The sequence below is a fragment of the Aquarana catesbeiana genome, linkage group LG04, assembly GCF_042186555.1.
Source record: "Aquarana catesbeiana isolate 2022-GZ linkage group LG04, ASM4218655v1, whole genome shotgun sequence".
NCBI classification, from domain to species: Eukaryota; Metazoa; Chordata; class Amphibia; order Anura; family Ranidae; genus Aquarana; species Aquarana catesbeiana.
The window spans coordinates 266,218,415-266,237,071 of record NC_133327.1 but is presented as its reverse complement, the minus strand read 5'-3'; the positions used below and the strand labels follow the sequence as shown (position 1 = coordinate 266,237,071).

Below are 18,657 nucleotides of genomic sequence, written 5' to 3'. Positions count from 1 at the left end.
CAGATCTAATGACATAAAATGGACAATTTTGAAACTCCCAAAAAATGGAATATGTAATGGAGATGAACAAAGGCAGACATGTTAGAAGTCCAGGCTGTGTGAAAAACCATGTCTCCCTCAAAAGATATAATGAAAAATTAGTGTAGACACAAGGGGAAAGGAAGAGTACTTTTTGCAAGAAAAATAGGTGAAAACAAAACCTAAAAAAGGAAACAATTACAGCCATACCTCCCAACTTTTTGATATGGGAATGAGGGACACCTATTAGCAAAAGTATGTAAGCATAGGACACACCCCCTGCCATGCCCCCTTAAAGGAGAATTATACAAAAAAAATGATTAGTTAAAGTGGATGTAAACCCGAAATTGTTTTTTTTATGTCATAATGTAGAGTATAAGATTTCCTATCATTTAAGCCAAGTCTTGCCACACAGAGTTAATCCAGCTCTGAGCAATCCTCTTTTATTGTTCAGTGAGATAAAACTCGACAAACAGAGAAAAACTTTGTCAAATCCTCCCCCTTGCTGTGAGTGACAGGTGATTTACATCTCGTGCACTAGCCTAAGACATGCATTGTTTTTTTTAATTCCCTCCCCCACTCCTTTCTTCAGCAGCTCTGCAAGGATTGGCTGTTCCACACCTCAGCATGATTTGGCATGCTGAAGTCATGTGATTACTTTCCTGTCTTTTCACTGGATGTTAGAGATCATAGCAGAAGTTTAGTGTAAGAAATACACAGGAGAAAATGCATATTGACAAGGGGAGTGTAGAGGTGGGCGGGGAGTCTACTGACATCATGACTCCACCCACCGAGCTCCAGACAACAGACCCACCCACAGAATATGCAGTTTTTCGGGTCTCATAACAGACAGAGGGGAGACATTTGACAGGTAAAGATACATGCAGGAGGCATGTATATCCTTATAGATAACCCCTATGGCAGTAGTTTAGAAAGGATGACATTGGGTTTACATCCACTTTAAACCCAAAAGTGCTGTTTTTTACCACTACTATTCCTTTATACTGGCTTTTGAAATTTACAAATGGCCGCTACTTAGAAATTGGATGAAAGGTTTAGCACTGGAAAACACTTTTTAAAAGATAAAAAGTATTATTTAATAATAATATAATAACAAAAAAATAATATTTTATATACAACTATATAGATCAGACCAAAATGTGAATCAAATAAGGAGGAAAGAGGGACTCTGTCCCACATCAGGGACAGTCCCTCGAAATCAGGGACAGTTAGGAGCTTTGTTACAGCTATTACATCTAAAGTTTGGTATACTGCAATATATTCAGTTTCAGTTGTGGGGTTTACATTCTAATTTAAAATACATTTGGCTTTGATGCAGTAGACAGGAGACAATACTCTGACTGCTAGCTCAAAGTATGCAAACACATACAGTAAATTGAAGGAGTGTGGCTCACTAGACAGCTGCCACTTTCACAACTCCTGGTCCTTCTAAAAGGAGACCTTTTCTATGAGAAACATGGACACTGCTATTGCTGACTTGTCATTCTAGTCAAATGCTAGTTGCCTGTTTGTCATGTTAACTTTCTGGTTTCAGTACTTTCAGTTGCTAACCCAGAACAAGTTCGCTTAAAATGACCTTTAACTTTATTGATGTTCCTGATGGGCATACTCACTCTGGGTTAGTAACTCAGAAAGTATTAAAGCCCAACCCCCTGCTCTCTTATGGCCACTAGTAGCACTGCACCAATACCAGTATAATACGATACTAAGGATTTGCACAAGTACTTGTACTCGTGCAAATGCTCAGATACTAAAACTGATACCTTCAGAATTGGTTCACATATGTGTGCCGGCCAGTTTGCAGTTTTCAAGCCTGGTCTGGTGCGATTTTGTTCATCAGTTCAGGTGCAATTTCAGTGATAATTGTAGTGTATGAGATTTGAAATCACACCTGAACCAGACTAAAAATCGCACAGGACTCTTTATCAAATCGCACTGCGGCTGGCCTGCACATATGTGAACAGGCTATAAAAACTCACTAAAACGCACATGAAAACTGATGTGAAACTGATATGAAACTGATGTCTCTGCAAGTACAATCTGTATGGTTTTCCCATTAGTTTTCATGCATGTATTGTGTGAAGGAGCCCTAAAAAACTGTCACATGACACTAAAAATAGGTATTGGTAATTGGTATCAGTCAGTACTTGAAACTGGTATCAGTACATCCCTAGCCACTAGTGTATATTTTTTGCTATTTGTTCATTGATACCTACATTTTCCAGATACATACAGAACAATCATTTTTACACCACAGGGTCCTGGGCTGAGCCATCCTCACTGATGCAGAGAGCAGCGCTGATTTGATGATGTCAGAGCCACTATCTGCATCAGAAAACCGCAAATGAAAGTTGTGGTGATGCCCCCTTTGAAGGACAGGTCCATGACACCTGCACTCACACTGTACTCATTATTCTGGCCTGCGTTATATTGGAAGTCATTCAACTTGGAAGGCTGAAGATATTTTGTGGTGGAGAAGAGGTTTTGTGCAGGGACAGCATAGGATTGCAGGTGAGTATTGTAGTCAATACTGGCTGGAGGGGACCATCTATAAAAAATAGAGTTGGGATTTAAAGCCAAAGAGTTAGCCAGGCAACAATTACTTTCAGAGTGGAAGTCAACAATGTCAGTCTCCATTGTTCTCTTTGAAAACTTGTACTTTAATTATTGGAAACCAATATGCTATCCTATTATTGTTGTCAATATTCAGATCTTTGCTGCACTGGGCAACCTACCATAGTAGTGTGGATGCCATCATTAGAACCCATCAGATTGAATCTTACATGTGGTTTCAGTGCTACGCTGAAGGCTACCATAGGGCTGCAAGGACCAGTACTAGTTCCAGGGCATCTATGCAATCTCTAATTAGTGGCACACCTATTCTGGAACTAGCACTTATTACAAGAATCAAATTATATTGACTTTTAGTTTACAAAAGTGGCTTTGTTATGGGTATGGTTCACAATCATCCATGGCCTAATCACTGGGTACAGTCAGCGTAGCTGCACTTAACCATGGTAAATCTGATCTTCTCTTGCATGGATTTCTAAAAATCATTAAATGATCTCTGACATGATAGAAAAAGCTTTGCTGTTTGTTACAACTTCCTAACTGTAGGTGGCACTTGTCATCTGTATCTCTATGACCACGACTAAGCTAATAGTGTGTGCAGTTTTATTACATATGCTTATATATTATATATTACCTATTAAATATTTATAATATAATATATTCAGTATATATATATATATATATATATATATATATATATATATACATTAAAACTTATGGTTGTATTTTTATTTGAAAAAGAGCAGCATTCTGCCACGGAGGAGATGAATAAGGATGTACAATCCGGTTCTCAGGAATACAACAGGACAGAGACACAGTCTGGAAATGATACACACAGGTAACATGTAATAGTTATATGTACATATGAAGTAAATTTGATGTTCTTAAATTCCTTAACTGGATCAGTCACTTGGGGAAATTCTAGGGTTTCTTTGCTCCTGTCCTAATGCTTCTATGAACATGACAATTCTCAGGCTCTTTGCTTACAAAAATTACCAAAGCATCAATGTAACTTACCCTCTACACTTTAAATTGTTTCACAGCTTTGATAGCATCTATTGGTGACATTGATCTGCATTGTGAATTTTCAATTTGAAAGCTGATTGAAAGTGTCTGAAATTTCCTGAAAATTTGCCTGTGTGGCCAGCATACTACAAGAGGCTTAAAATAAACTGATGATATTACATGCTTGAAGAAGAGGTTCTGTGTGGTCAGAAAATGTTGCACCTTACTTATGTGATCATCTAAATAAACGTTCAGACTTTGTATCAAAGGTCCCCAGTGTGCTGGCGATATACGTACTGGTAACATATGATGCTACCAGTTTCCAGCTGGTAGTTACCACAGCACCTGTTTATTTTTGGCCATTTCCAGGAACGTGTGCGATGGGAATATTATACATGATGATTATGCATGATATATATTTTTAATGTTGTCCTTGAAACCACAATTTTTTTTGACCCAGCTGCAGCTGCCACTGTTTACTATAGCTTCCTTTATAAAATGCGTTCTATGAATGAAGGACAGGCAGATGATTGAATGGTTCACCTCCTCCATTCATTGAGCACTTTTCATTTATGAAGGCTATAGTACAGCTTCTATGACTGGGGGAAGGGGGGGGGGCAGAAAGGGTGGGCATAATCAGATAATTAGCTCCCTTGATGGGTGCCTATGACAGGTCCAGCAGGGGTTATGGGGGGGGGGGGGGGGGGGGGGGCAGAAAACTTTGGATTTCAACTAAGGCAGCAACCATATGCACAATGGATGCTTCCCATCGAAAGTAAGTACCATCCCTTGTGCTGATTTAAAAAAGAAAAAAAATGAAACAAATGCTTTAAAGGTTTTTAAAATGGAACACAGTGTAAATAGCTGTTCACAGTAAGAATCTGGTCAAATGAAAAGAATGATAGAATAGGGGCATAAATAGATGGTCTGTCACAAGGTGGAACTTATGGAAGTGCTGTTTTATAGTAATTAGATTAGTTATTTTATGTTATTGGTAAAATGGTATTATGGGTAATTGGAAGCAAAGACTGCTTGACAGGACAAAAATAGCTCCAGAGATTAAAACTGTTCTGCATTCATTTTATTAAAACTATATACTATTACTTGAAATCGTGAAATAGTAACTATTTACTCAAAGTGGTTTATAATTTGTCTCAATGACTAAAATACAAACTTAACTAATAAATCTTGTTTTTCTTCATCATACTTCCAGAAAACCACAGAACATAGTGTTTGAATCCCTGTTTCCAGATCTGAGTCCTGAGTTGGAAGATTGGGTTTCTGTTCTTCACAGTATGGCTCCTTTGAATTCACTAGAGGAGAACCTGGTGGGCAAAGACATTCTAGGACTGGAGGAACAACTGCTACTGGATGTAAGAAGACAGGCACTATAATTTAAAGAAAAGATCACGTTTCTAATGCTTGGGTGAAATTAGTGTTTTAGCTTTTGCAGGTCTAGACTAGAGGAAAGTAACCCACAACTTACATGGCAGGCTACCTCTGATGTTGCATCATACCTTCACAATTTATGCCCTTTTTCTGAAACCGATTATTTGGATATGACTAGGTATATCTCCCAAGTGACACATGCTTGAACCTGGTGATAGATCACTTAGGTCCTGAGCGCTGCATTGTCAGATGCAGAAAACTTTCTTTTGAATATATTCCTCATTCCCAACAGCCACAAGGGATAGAAGTCCACTTTGTGTAACCAAACGCATTACGCAGATATTACCTTGTAGTATTGTGGTAAGTGGTGATATCATCACTGTGCTGTACATATCCTGTGCAGAAAGCAGAGCTGTGGGAGGGACTCAGCAGGCTCCATTTCCTAATGGCTACCTGCAGAAGAATACAGAGGGAGGATACAAGGAGAGAGAACAGTCTTTATTACTGGAAGTTCCTGGACAGGGAAAATAAAGGAGTTGCTTCATGCTGGATTAATGCACAGATTTGGAAGAAATGTATAAATGCCAGGGTTGAAGTAATGTCAAGTACACACTGGGCTCTTTTTTTTGTTCAGCCCAGCGGGGTGAACAAAAAGAAATTGACAGATCTCTGTACTAACTGAAGTGATGTTAGTGCAAAGATCTCCCCCGCTCAGCTATTGTGATCTGACAGGGGGGCTGCCCCTTTCACCAGAACACATTGATCAGCACTTGCAGTCATTGGCTGCAAGCGCTGATCAGATGCTGGTTTTTCAGCATGCCTGTTCAATAAAAACTGATCCTTGGACAGACTTTTGTCGGACAGGCTGCTGTACACACGGGCCGAATGTTGACCGGTTTCTGTTGAACTAGCCGATATTCGGCCCGTGTATACCGACCTTAAAGAGGAGCTCCAGTCTGGGCAAAAACAATGTCAGCAGCTACAAATACTGTAGCTGCTAGCTTTTAATATAAAGACACTTACCTGTCCAGGGATCCACCGATGTCCACACCCAAGCCAATTCTTCAATTAGCTTCAGGTACAGGCACTGACATCTTCACTAAGGGAAGCTGGCAGCAGGGGTTGCTAGGTAGCAAAAAGACCAGGGGCTTCAGCCCGAAGTCCAAGGCCAGCACGGGGGGGGGGGCTCTAGTGGCGCTGGGTTTTTTGGCTGGACGATGGGTTTGTGTGGTTGTGTGCAGGGGGTAAGCTCACACGCTGGTTGCTGCTTGGCTTACAAGTGCCCATCAATGCTGACCACTAAACTGACCTACCTACCTGACCTACATACACTGACCTACCTGACACACACTGACCTACCCGACATACATACACTGACCTACCTGATATACACTGACCTACACACACTGACCTACCTGACATACACTGACCTACCTGATATACACTGACCTACACACACTGACCTACCTGACACACACTGACCTACATATACTGAGCTACCTGACATACACTGACCTACCTGACACACACTGACCTACATACACTGACCTACCTGACATACACTGACCTACCTGACATACACTGACCTACATACACTGACATACCTGACACACACTGACCTACATACACTGACATACCTGACACACACTGACCTACATACACTGACCTACCTGACACACACTGACCTACATACACTGACCTACCCGACACACACTGACCTACCCAACATACACTGACCTACATACACTGACCTACCTGATATACACTGACCTACATACACTGACCTACCTGACATACACTGACCTACATACACTGACCTACCTGACATACACTGACCTACATACACTGACTTACCTGATATACACTGACCTACATACACTGACCTACCTGACATACACTGACCTACCTGACACACACTGACATACACTGACCTACATACACTGAAATACCTGACACACACTGACCTACATACACTGACCTACCTGATATACACTGACCTACATACACTGACCTACCTGACATACACTGACCTACCTGACACACACTGACCTACCTGACATACACTGACCTACATACACTGACCTACCTGATATACACTGACCTACATACACTGACCTTTCCTGACATACACTGACCTACATACACTGACCTACCTGACATACACTGACCTACCTGATATACACTGACCTACATACACTGACATACCTGACATACACTGACCTACATACACTGACCTACCTGACATACACTGACCTACCTGACACACACTGACCTACATACACTGACCTACATACACTGACCTACCTGACATACACTGACCTACATACACTGACATACCTGACACACACTGACCTACATACACTGACCTACCTGATATACACTGACCTACCTGACATACACTGACCTACCTGACATACACTGACCTACCTGACACACACTGACCTACCTGACATACACTGACCTACATACACTGACCTACGTGATATACACTGACCTACATACACTGACCTTTCCTGACATACACTGACCTACATACACTGACCTACCTGACATACACTGACCTACCTGATATACACTGACCTACATACACTGACATACCTGACATACACTGACCTACATACACTGACCTACCTGACATACACTGACCTACCTGACACACACTGACCTACATACACTGACCTACCTGACATACACTGACCTACATACACTGACATACCTGACACACACTGACCTACATACACTGACCTACCTGATATACACTGACCTACATACACTGACCTACCTGACATACACTGACCTACCTGACACACACTGACCTACCTGACATACACTGACCTACATACACTGACCTACCTGATATACACTGACCTACATACACTGACCTTTCCTGACATACACTGACCTACATACACTGACCTACCTGACATACACTGACCTACCTGATATACACTGACCTACATACACTGACATACCTGACATACACTGACCTACATACACTGACCTACCTGACATACACTGACCTACCTGACACACACTGACCTACATACACTGACCTACATACACTGACCTACATACACTGACATACCTGACACACACTGACCTACATACACTGATCTACCTGACACACACTGACCTACCTGACATACATACACTGACCTGGTACCTGACATACACACACTGACTGACCTACCTGACCAGGAGGAGATAGACTTCATGTGTTCAGGTCCTGCAGCAGCAGCTCAGCCGTGGTGCTGGTGTGGGAGGCAGCTAGAGGAGAGGAGGAGAGCCGCCCGCCCGAGCGCAGAGCAGGGATCGATGTGGCACGGCAGTCCCCTTTGTAATTCCGGCCTTCTGGAGCCTTCTTCCTGTTCCACTCACAGCGAGTTGGGAGAGGAGGACTGAGATTGGAGGAGTGCAGGCGCTGGGGATGCTGCTCAGGGTGGCGGTGTCTTCTCTCTCTCTCTCTCCCTCCCTCCTGGGCTCTTCCCGGCTGCCGAGGTATCCCCCTCCCTGCTGCTTTGCACTCCACACCGCCACCGGACCAGCGGCGGGACGCTCCAGTCCAGAAGTCGCAGGCCAGGCCCCACGGGCACTAGCACAGAGGAGGAGGAAGTGCAATCCTCCCCTGCTTTGAATGCTGGGCAGTGTGGGCACAGTGGGCAGTGACGGCACTGGTTGCTAGCCGCTAAGCGGCTAGAGCAACCAGTGACCAAGAGTAGACAAGAGACTCGGGGCTATTTGGCTCCAGGCTCGGGGCTGTAGCCCCAATAGCCACCCCCTAAGGATGCCTCTGGCTGGCAGTGAAGCCTTTAGCATGGGCGAGTCACGCTGCACATTTTGAATTATCCCGCTGTGTTCTGGGACCTGCCTGTGTCCCAGAAGGCAGCGCGGAGAACCGGAGGGGCCCGACTTACTCGAAGATCGCTAACGGCAATCTTACACGGAAGTGGGAGCAGGTATCTGTCAAAACCAGGTACTCGTTCCCTTTCAAAAAGTGCCAAATGTGGCAGTGGAGAGGAGGGGGAGGGTGCAAACAAGAGGAGCTTCCCCTTTTGGGTGGAGCTCTGCTTTAAAAATACGCCTGGCACTTGTATTTACATTATATTTCATAGCCCACAGTTCAGCTTTTAAGTGTATCTCCAGACAAAACCTTTTTTTACATTTTGGATAGTCTTTACTGTCATCTCTGTCCCCACTGGAAAGATTCACCACTCTGTTTGTCCTGATGTCTATTGTTTGTCCTGATGTCTATTGTTACCTAAACAGAAAGTGGTAGGAAGTCCAAAATTTTAGAATTGTCCCCAAAACAAAGGGAAATCTCCCAATAGGGAGACCTATCCTGGAGACAACTGTCTAAGAGAAGAATTCCCTCCTCTTTGGGACATTTCCTCTAACTTTCTGTTACATGTCCTAAAGGACATGTTACATGTTACAGGTACTAAAAAAAATAACCTGACAGGGGTTTTAACCCTTCTTTACTCTATCCAAAACAAAAAAAAGCTTTGGCTATAGATACTTTGCAGTCAAATTAGGATAACTCCTCCTTTATGTTTGTTAAATGCTCCTATTTATATAGCGTAACTTTGAAATAATATTAAAACATTGCTGCTAATAAGTGTATTTAGCTTTTCCCTTCTATTTAAAGAGGGGGCTGGGGTGTAGGTATGTTTACCATAATTAACTTTGTATGTAATGTGCTGGCAGAGCTTCATTGTCAGTTGTAAATAAGACATGCATATTTTAAATTATTTTAGGTAGGCTATATGAATGGGAAGACATAACAAATATATAGTGGGGGTTTCTCAAATTGTGCTGTAAAAGTGGAAATACATGGAACCTCTGATTAGGAGCATAATCTGTTCCAGGAGTATGCTCTTAATCCAAAGTACTCACATATCAAAGCAAGTTTTCCCATTGAAGTCAATGGAAACGAAAATAATTTGTTCTGCATTGACTTCAATGGGATGCAATACTGCATGCGGCCAGAGGCGGGGGGGGCCCCGGAGATCCTTGGAAACGTCCAAAAAGGCCAGAGGACACTTCGGTGGACTTCGGCAAACCTCGGAAAGACTTCCTACCCGAGATTTGCCGAGGTCAGCCAAAGTGTCCTCGGGCCTTTCGGCTCTGCTCCACTCCGGCCCCCCCCCCCCCCCCCCCCACTCAGGCCAAAAGCGGTACTGCACACCGCTTTGGCCTGAATCATGCTCGTTTTGCGAGACAACACTCGCAAACCAAGTTACGATCTTTAAAAATATAGTGCTCGTATTGCGAAATGCTCGTTAACCGCGTTACTCGCAATCCAAGGTTCCGCTGTATTCATGCAGATTGTGGAAACAACAATCAGAAAGCACCTGAAAATTCTGTAATTTTCTGACAGTTTATATTATGATATACTCACACCAGGTATTAGAAAGCTGTACAGAATTTCCTATGGATTATCTTTGTTGGCCTCAAAGTATATAGTTGCTAAAGTAAATGCTGATGAAAACCAGCACTCAGCACTTTAAAAGTTTTTATTCTTCCAATGTGTTGCCCACAGGTCATTTAACAAGCCCAATGCTTCTGTCATGAAACAACTACATTAAAAAAGTATCAAGTAGAATTGTGCTTTCTTGACATTTCAGACAAATGATGATGAAGTTCAAGAGCTGAAAGAAGAGGGATGGCGAGCCATTCACAGCCTGAAGTCACAGCTCAGAAGTGAAGGTGTTCTCATAGATGATCTTTCTGTATCACAGGATGCTGCAGCATCAAATCTAGGTACTGTATTTTTTTTGCCCCTTTTAGCTAATGAAAAACTATCAGGCTTAATTAACCACTTGAGCTTCAGAAGGTTTTACCCCCTTTATGACCAGGGCATTTTTTTTGCTACTTTAACTGGCAATTGCACGGTCATGCAACGCTGTACACAAATTAAATTTTTACATTTTTTTTCCACACAAATAGAGCTTTCTTTTGTTAGTATTTGATGACTACTGGGTTTTTTCTTTTTTCTTACATAACTGCCAAAACACAGAAAAAAAAAAACAATATTTTTTACTTTCTGTTATAAAACATATCCAATAAAAAAATGTCTTTATAAATTTAGGTCAAAATGTATGCATGCATCATGTCTTTGGTAAAAAAAAAAAAAATCCCAGTAAGTGTAAATTAATTGGTTTGCATGAAAGTGATCGCTGCTACAAAAGATGGTATTTATACTGGATTTTTTCTTTTTTTTATATACTAGTAATACCGGTGATCAGCGACTTATAGTGGGACTGTGATAGTGCAGCAAGAAATCTGACACTACCTGACACTGGGTGGGAACTGAATATACACTGTCACTGTACTAATTACATTGGCCGGGAAGGGGTTAACAGCTAGGGGCGATAAAAGGTTAACTGTGTGACTAACAAGTGTAATGTGTGAGTATGTGCTGCTTTTACTAGTAGGTGTGGCTGATTTTTCCCTCTGTTTGCAGGGAAAAAATAACAGTCACATCTCTACTCCATGTTCAAAGCCTTATGTTGTTAGTAAACCCCGAATTTTGTACTGTGATTCGCTGAGCCAGTCAGCGGGTCTCGCTTGTGCTGTACCAAATCATTTATAGATAAAGTTGATCCAGGAATATCCAATTGCCACTCGGGGATCCGGAAGGAATTTTTCCCCTGCTGGAGCAAATCGGTTCATGCTTTGCTGGGGTTTTTTGCCTCCCTCTGGATTAACTGTGGGTAAAGGATTGTATATATTTATTTTGGAAATTTTTTTTCCCCCTCTTTAATTGGTTGAACTTGATGGACTTTGGTCTTTTTTCAACCAGACTAACTATGTAACTATGAATCACAGCACAGACGGGGCAGTGGGCGCACATTTGCCCCCCTACCCCCGAAATGCTGGATCACGTACATGTACCTGATCTGGCACAGAGCGGCCCCCGCCCCCGCCCCCTACAGTAACAAGTAGTTAATAAATCAGGGCAATGACTATGTGCGTATAACAATAAGGATAGCAGCCAATTAGAATAAATCTTACAGTACAGTACAGTAACCATATTTATTTTTTTGGTTCCTATTTGTTACTACACTTTGAGGGCAAAAGGGCAGCATACACAGGCACAGTCAGTAAGGATGCAAGGGTATTTTATCCATGAAAAAGGAAGAATGAACCACCACAAAAGAAACTGGCTTATTCTTTTGTCTTATGCTACCCCCAATTTCAGTAACATCTCCACAGCTGTAACATCACATTTGCAGAGATAAAGTTATTAGTATTCAAAAGAAGGATTGGGCTTCAGATGGGATCCATAATAATGGATCATTATATCCAGGGGACTATAGGAGAACTGGAATCAATCGTATATATGCCCTCTTTGTACTTCCTCAGCCCCAGGATAAAAATTGGGAACATAGTTGTACCTGTTACAGAAAGATTTGGTGACCTAAAAGGAACACTCAAGTCAAATTTGGTCAGTATTTTGGTGATCTAAGATCCTCTTGCTTATGGTGTAGGGGACTTATTCACAAACACACCCACAGTAGGCACCTTGTTTTCTCAAATTAAAAATAAATTGTTAAAAAAAAGGTCAGTACTGTTCTAAGAATCTTTTGATGACTATCAATCAGAATCAGACCTGCCTGAAAATGAATTGTATTGGTGATGTAGGACAAAGAGTAAGTTACATAGCAAAAGCTTCAAGAAGTGCATTTACATTTACGCTGTTAGGTGTTCTCTGGAATAAAGCAACAGATGATTACACAGGACTATGGTATAAGTATCAAGCAGGGAAAATGAGTGAATCTCCTTTTAGCATGTGGCAGAGTTGTCTAGATAACAATAATAGCTCATTGACCTTTTGCCTGGAAACCATTATCATATATTGATTCATGTTTTTTTAACAGAAGATGTAGTTCCTGATCATTCTCAGCTACAGAAAAGGGACCTCACAAGCATCAATGGAGAAAGAAAAGAATTCCAAGGTACTGTACGGCAGGTCGTGAGCACCATACTTGTAAATACATTGTTAATTCTGTGTGAATAAATAGTTATTGCTATTCTTTAACAAAATAAATAGGAAATTTGAAGCCAGCTGTGGGTTTAATCATCCTGGGCCTGGCCCCAGGGGATGTTTTTGTTTGTAGAAACAAACTCAGGACTACAAATTAGTAAGGGTTCTTCGTAAAGGTGCAATTGGCCACTTGTGTGTTAATGGGTGAACTGTAAACACATTTGTGGATTAGAATTCACCAGTTTACCTGTATCTGTGAGTGTCCAACTAACACTGGTTTATCATTAGTGTTGATTGGCTGCATTATTATTCTAGCTGTGTTCGTACTTTTTGACATACACAAGTATTTTGAGGAACCCTTTCCAAATCAGCAGTTCTTCTGCAATTTTCCAAATCATTCATTGATTCACTTTTTTAATTTCCAGCACATGGGTAGTGTATATTAGAGAGTGCTTACAGTATTCCATTCTTTAGTAGATGCCTAACTTAAACTTGACATGTCAATACTGCACAGGTTGCCAACATGTGGCAGAAGCACTTAGTGAAGTTGAGTCTGTTAAAGAGAAGTACAAGTGGATCTTGCAAGTACCAGAAAGAGAGCTGTCAATGAAGTTCCAGGAGGTGAGAATGGAAAATCAGTGCCTACTTATTATTAATTTTCTGGTCACTAAAGGTGGCTAAATATTGCTTCACAAGACAAATAATTGTGCAACAGTCTATGCATGGGTAGCACACAGTCATATCAGAAAAATGGCATTGCCTCACTAGACATATGAAGGCCTCAAAGTGTTTTATTATAATTTTGCTGATAAAGCATGATTCATTATGATTCTTCTTATTTAAGTGGTGGGACTTAATGCCATAAAGATGTGATTTTTTTTTTTTTTCTCGTATCCCTGTTTTTTTTTTTCATAGCCAGCTTGACATTTTAAAAGTAAAGGCATAAAAAAAACCCTGATAGAAAAAGCTTTGGTCTTACATATACTTTAAAATGGAAGAAAAGCCTAACACTAACTATTTTTAAAATGTTACCTCTCCCTTCCCGCATACCCTGTGTGACAGTCATCTGTGTACTTTGTAATTTTTAATCCACTCTAATCCTGACACATGATCCTGCAACTCCAGCTTCCCTGTATCAGTGAGAAGAGAGGGGAGAGGAGTGAGCTCCTGCAACAGTTGGGCTATGGGTGACGTCACGGCTCCTGGAATTCAGAGCTGTTATCGAGTGCTCCCTTGCACAGGGAAGCAGGAGCTGCAGGATCATGTGACCGGACTGGATTTAAAAAAAAAAAGTACACAGATCTTTTTTTACACAAAATATGCAGGATAGGTAGGAGGAGGGGGGAGGGAACTTTTTTTACGAATAGCTAGTGTTAGGCTTTTCTTTCACTTTAGGTGCTTGCATGGTATATAAAGTAATACCTCTCAGAGAGATCATATCAACCACAACAATTTCTCCAGGCTAGTGCCAACTATGTGCTGGCAACATTCAAGGTCAGCAACCAACTTTCTGGTTAGCCAAATACACGAGATTGCAGTTGGACACACTCACCTCAAGTATCCTTGCTTACCTGTTAACATGGAGGGCTAGGGAGAAAGATTAAAGAGTATTACTTAAACCTCCAACACCAGCTTATCAAGGAAAACAGGAATTGAACAAGGTTTTCTAACCTGCCTGATTATTAATGAGTCTGCATTGGTGATGTCTACAAGTGCACCATAGACATTACATCATCACCCAAGTCATCAAACAGCTCCTGCTTTTTTCTTAACACTTAGTGAGATGCTCCAGTTCATAGATGTGTTATGGTTTACATGTTAAGGTTTAAATTTTGTAATATGTTAAAAGGAAGCCATAGCAGGCACCTCTCTCTGTCTGAATATAGTATACATTTTCTTTTAAAGTGTTCTGAATCCCCAAACTGGGACATGTTAACAGGGTATTGAATTATGCGTTGGAAGCTTCTTGTAGACAGCAATACACTTTACTTTCATGGAGGATTGCAGTACATATCTTTACATCATGGAGACAGGAAGAGAACAACAAACAAGTGCATTGAACACAGATAATACATCCTATTATATCATAGAATACATACTATAACACTATATTACAGCAGCGCCACCTGCTGCATAGATAAGTATAATGCATACAGTATATAGTTCACAGTACTTTACATTACATGCTGTTGTCCTTCCAACACCCTTCTCAACAGCATGTGGTTTGTCAAATTATATTCAGCTTCTTCCGGAAATAACTATGATGTTCCTTCAACAAAGGCTAGCTGAGTGCATCAGCAGTCATCTCCTCTGATGGACAGTATTGAATGTCAATAACACCTTGCTCTTGATTGTTCCTCAGTAGGTGATACTTGACGTTGATGTGTTTGGTCCTAGGATTGACCCTTTCTGATTGTGTAAGCTTTATACATCCCTGGTTGTCTTCAAAAATGGGAATTGGTTTTGACATGTCTATCCCAATGTCCACAAAAAGTTGACAAATCCATATCGCTTCTTGACATGCTTATGCTGCTGCAATGTACTCTGCTTCAGTTGAAGATAGAGCGGCAGCTACTTGCTTTTGACTAAACCAACTTATGGTTCCTTCTCCATACTGTAAGATAAATCCACTTGTGGATTTGCGGTCTGTGCAGTCAATGGCCCAATCAGCATCCACATATCCGACCAGTTTTGGATTGGATGTTGCTGGTAACCGTAATTTCATCTGAATGGTTCCTTTAAGGTATTGTATCACTCTTTTTACTGTGTTCCAGTCACACTGACAGGGAGCTGAGACTTTCCTGCATAGTATGCCCACTGTTGCGGCTATGTCTGGTCTTGTTACAGTGTCAACATATAGCATGTCATTGTTGGGTAGCATGTTTTCTGGTTCATTGCTCTTTTGATAGCCTGGTTCCATAGGAGTTTTCACTTCCTTTGCATCTTGCATATTGAATTGTTCCAAGATTTCTGAGATTTTCTGAGATTGGTTGAGACGATAACTTCAATCTTCTTCTCTCTGTTCTTATGTGAATAAGCATCTTCCACTAATAAGCTTATGGTTGCCTCTGCCTGTCTATCCTTCCTGTCCCAGTCTGCCGTCTCTCAGTTTGTGGATCTGTCTGTATTCAGCACTTGCCACAAGTCATCAATGCTAAAAAGCATTTCTAGCTTGAACTTCCACAGCTGGTAATTCGCATTGTTCAGCTTGCTATTGCAAACTTCACATCTGAACCACTTGTCATCTTTCAGTAGCTTGTATACAGTATTCACTGTACTCACTGAGTTGCAGAGTTCTCTTTCCAGTGCCTGGGTGCTGCTGGGTGCCTGGGACGCATAACCTGTTAGCAGGGTATTAAATTATGCTCTGGAAGCTTCTTGTATACAGCAATATGCTTTTCTTTCATGGAGGATTGCAGTACATATCTTTACATCATGGAGACAGGAAGAGAACAACAAACAAGTACATTGAACATAGATAGACAATACATCCTGTTATATCATAGAATACATACTATACTACTATAATACTACAGCACTACCTGTTGCATAGATAAGTATAATGCATACAGTATATAGTTTGCAGTACTTTATATTACATGCTGTTGTCCTTCCAACAGGACACTCTAGTGTGCAAATATTATGCTAGGAAATCGGTAACCTTGTCCCTACTATGGTGCCTTAGTTAAGTGAAGCCACACATCATGTTGGTGGAGCATTATGGAGGCATGAAAGGTCATCGGGCCAAGTTCGTAGTTCAAGCTGGTATTCGCCTCTTAAAAAGACATATGTTTAGGTGCTCTAGAAGAAAAACTGACTCACATGTACTGTAAATACCTGCAGGTGCCTGTTATTGATTGCACGTGGAAGAATAAACTGTTTATACCCCTTTAGGTTTGTATTAAGCATGGTCATAAACCTTCTGAGGTTACCTGATAACCTGGTTTAGTTTTTTTCCAAGATAGTTCATTCCAGAGTACAAAACAACATGAAGGTTATGTGGTTTAGGTACACTGAGACAAATACTATTTTAACATAAAATATTTTCTTCGTCCTGCCAATCTTTTGTAATATAAGCATTAAATAAACAAATATAATATTGGTCACATTGACAGAAATAACGGTTCTTTATATCTTCATTCTTTCAGATCCTGGTGGACCTTGGGTCAAAAAATGGGAAAGGCTTGTATAGAGCTCGGGTTCGAGTTTGTGTGGCTGGGAAGTCCATATCATTTATCAGTCTTGTTGGTCTGGAAAATAGTTCTTTTTACCGTACAATGCCAGGACTCATTGCTCTCTCAATGGACACCTTAAAGACTTAAGAAGCTCAATGTTACATCAAATAACATGAAAAAGAAAACAAAGATCTAATTTGGACAAAGGGTAGTAAATCTATTTTGCTTGTTCATTTAAGGAGCTCAAAGGGAAGGCTGTGGCTACACATCACCACGGTACACTTGTACACTGTGATTAGTGCAAGTGAATAATATGTTTGTCAGTTGTCTCTAAGGGCAAATTAGACAATGAAGATGCTGGACCTTTGAACTCTAACAAAACAAAGAAATATTTTATTTAATTTTTAATTCTAACCAAATTTTAAATGGCAAGAGTTAAGCTTTTTTAATTGTCAAGATTCTAAATCATATGCTACCCCATTACCTGTTTCTGTGGTGAACCAAATTGAAAGAGAAAAGTTAAATGGACATTGAAACAGTATGCTTAGTATTTATAACTGCACTTCAAGGACCAAGCATGATTTGTACACTTGAAATCCATTGCACTATGAATGCTATAGTATTTGTATTTTATGCACTATGATTAAAATGTGACAATGGAAGATATCTGCAGCTCTCCCTACCTTATTCTCTACACAAGCATGGTTTGGCTTCTCTAATTCAGTAACATCTTTTTGATACAGAAGAACAGGAATGTGCACTTTCCACAAATAATTCTTGTATTTCTGAACTGCCTATCTGTACATTAAATGCAAAGTTTCCGAATGAATAATATTCTGGAAAACAACTTAATTTGTTGCTTGAAACATGTATTGATTAGAAAAAGTAGCGATGATCCAATTAAATGGTTGTTAAAGCAAACCTGTCATGAAAAAAAAAATCTGCTGTCAGACATACCTGCAGCAGCCCCCGTGTTACACCCAAATGCTAGACCATTCAGACAAGCAAAGCTTTGGTGCTTTCTGGTAGTGTTGAAATGCCCTTGTCCCTTGGACAAACCACATGGGATTTCAGACCCCATACGGCACCACCTTGACCACAACAAAAACCAAACCAACCTGAAAGAGAAAAGTTAAGGAAATAAACAACAAGACAAGAATAAATGTTGGCGCTCCAGATGAGAGCTCCCTGAAGCACACGCCCTATCAAGGCTCCCAGGTGCAGGCTCTGCAATGGAACAAGAAGCAAAGAGGAGTCCTGGACGGCCGCACACTGATACAACACTTCTATTGATAATTTAAAATCCAAAATTCAGTCCATATGGTACAGAGGCAGAGCTGGATAACTAACGCGTTTCACACCATATGTTGGTGCTTATTCATAGCTAGTGTTGTAACATGGTCTGGTTGTGTACATAAGTAGGGGTAGGTGACCAATCAAAATCAGTTTTACTGAAATCACCCTCTTTGCACAATCAAAACATGAAATGAA

The 18,657-nt window shown here is 40.8% G+C and overlaps 1 protein-coding gene across 1 annotated transcript in view; it reads left to right on the top strand.

Annotated features, from left to right (window-relative positions):
* The window catches only part of PRSS56 (serine protease 56), a 39,063-nt gene extending 21,160 nt beyond the window's left edge, over window positions 1-17,903 (top strand). The window contains exons 12-17 of the mRNA XM_073629110.1: window positions 3,352-3,448; window positions 4,829-4,988; window positions 10,629-10,764; window positions 12,885-12,962; window positions 13,506-13,612; window positions 17,140-17,903. Coding sequence (XP_073485211.1) covers window positions 3,352-3,448; window positions 4,829-4,988; window positions 10,629-10,764; window positions 12,885-12,962; window positions 13,506-13,612; window positions 17,140-17,313 — 752 coding nt within the window. The 3' untranslated portion in view covers window positions 17,314-17,903. The remainder of the gene's footprint in view (window positions 1-3,351; window positions 3,449-4,828; window positions 4,989-10,628; window positions 10,765-12,884; window positions 12,963-13,505; window positions 13,613-17,139) is intronic.
* Window positions 17,904-18,657: the final 754 nt, after the last annotated feature.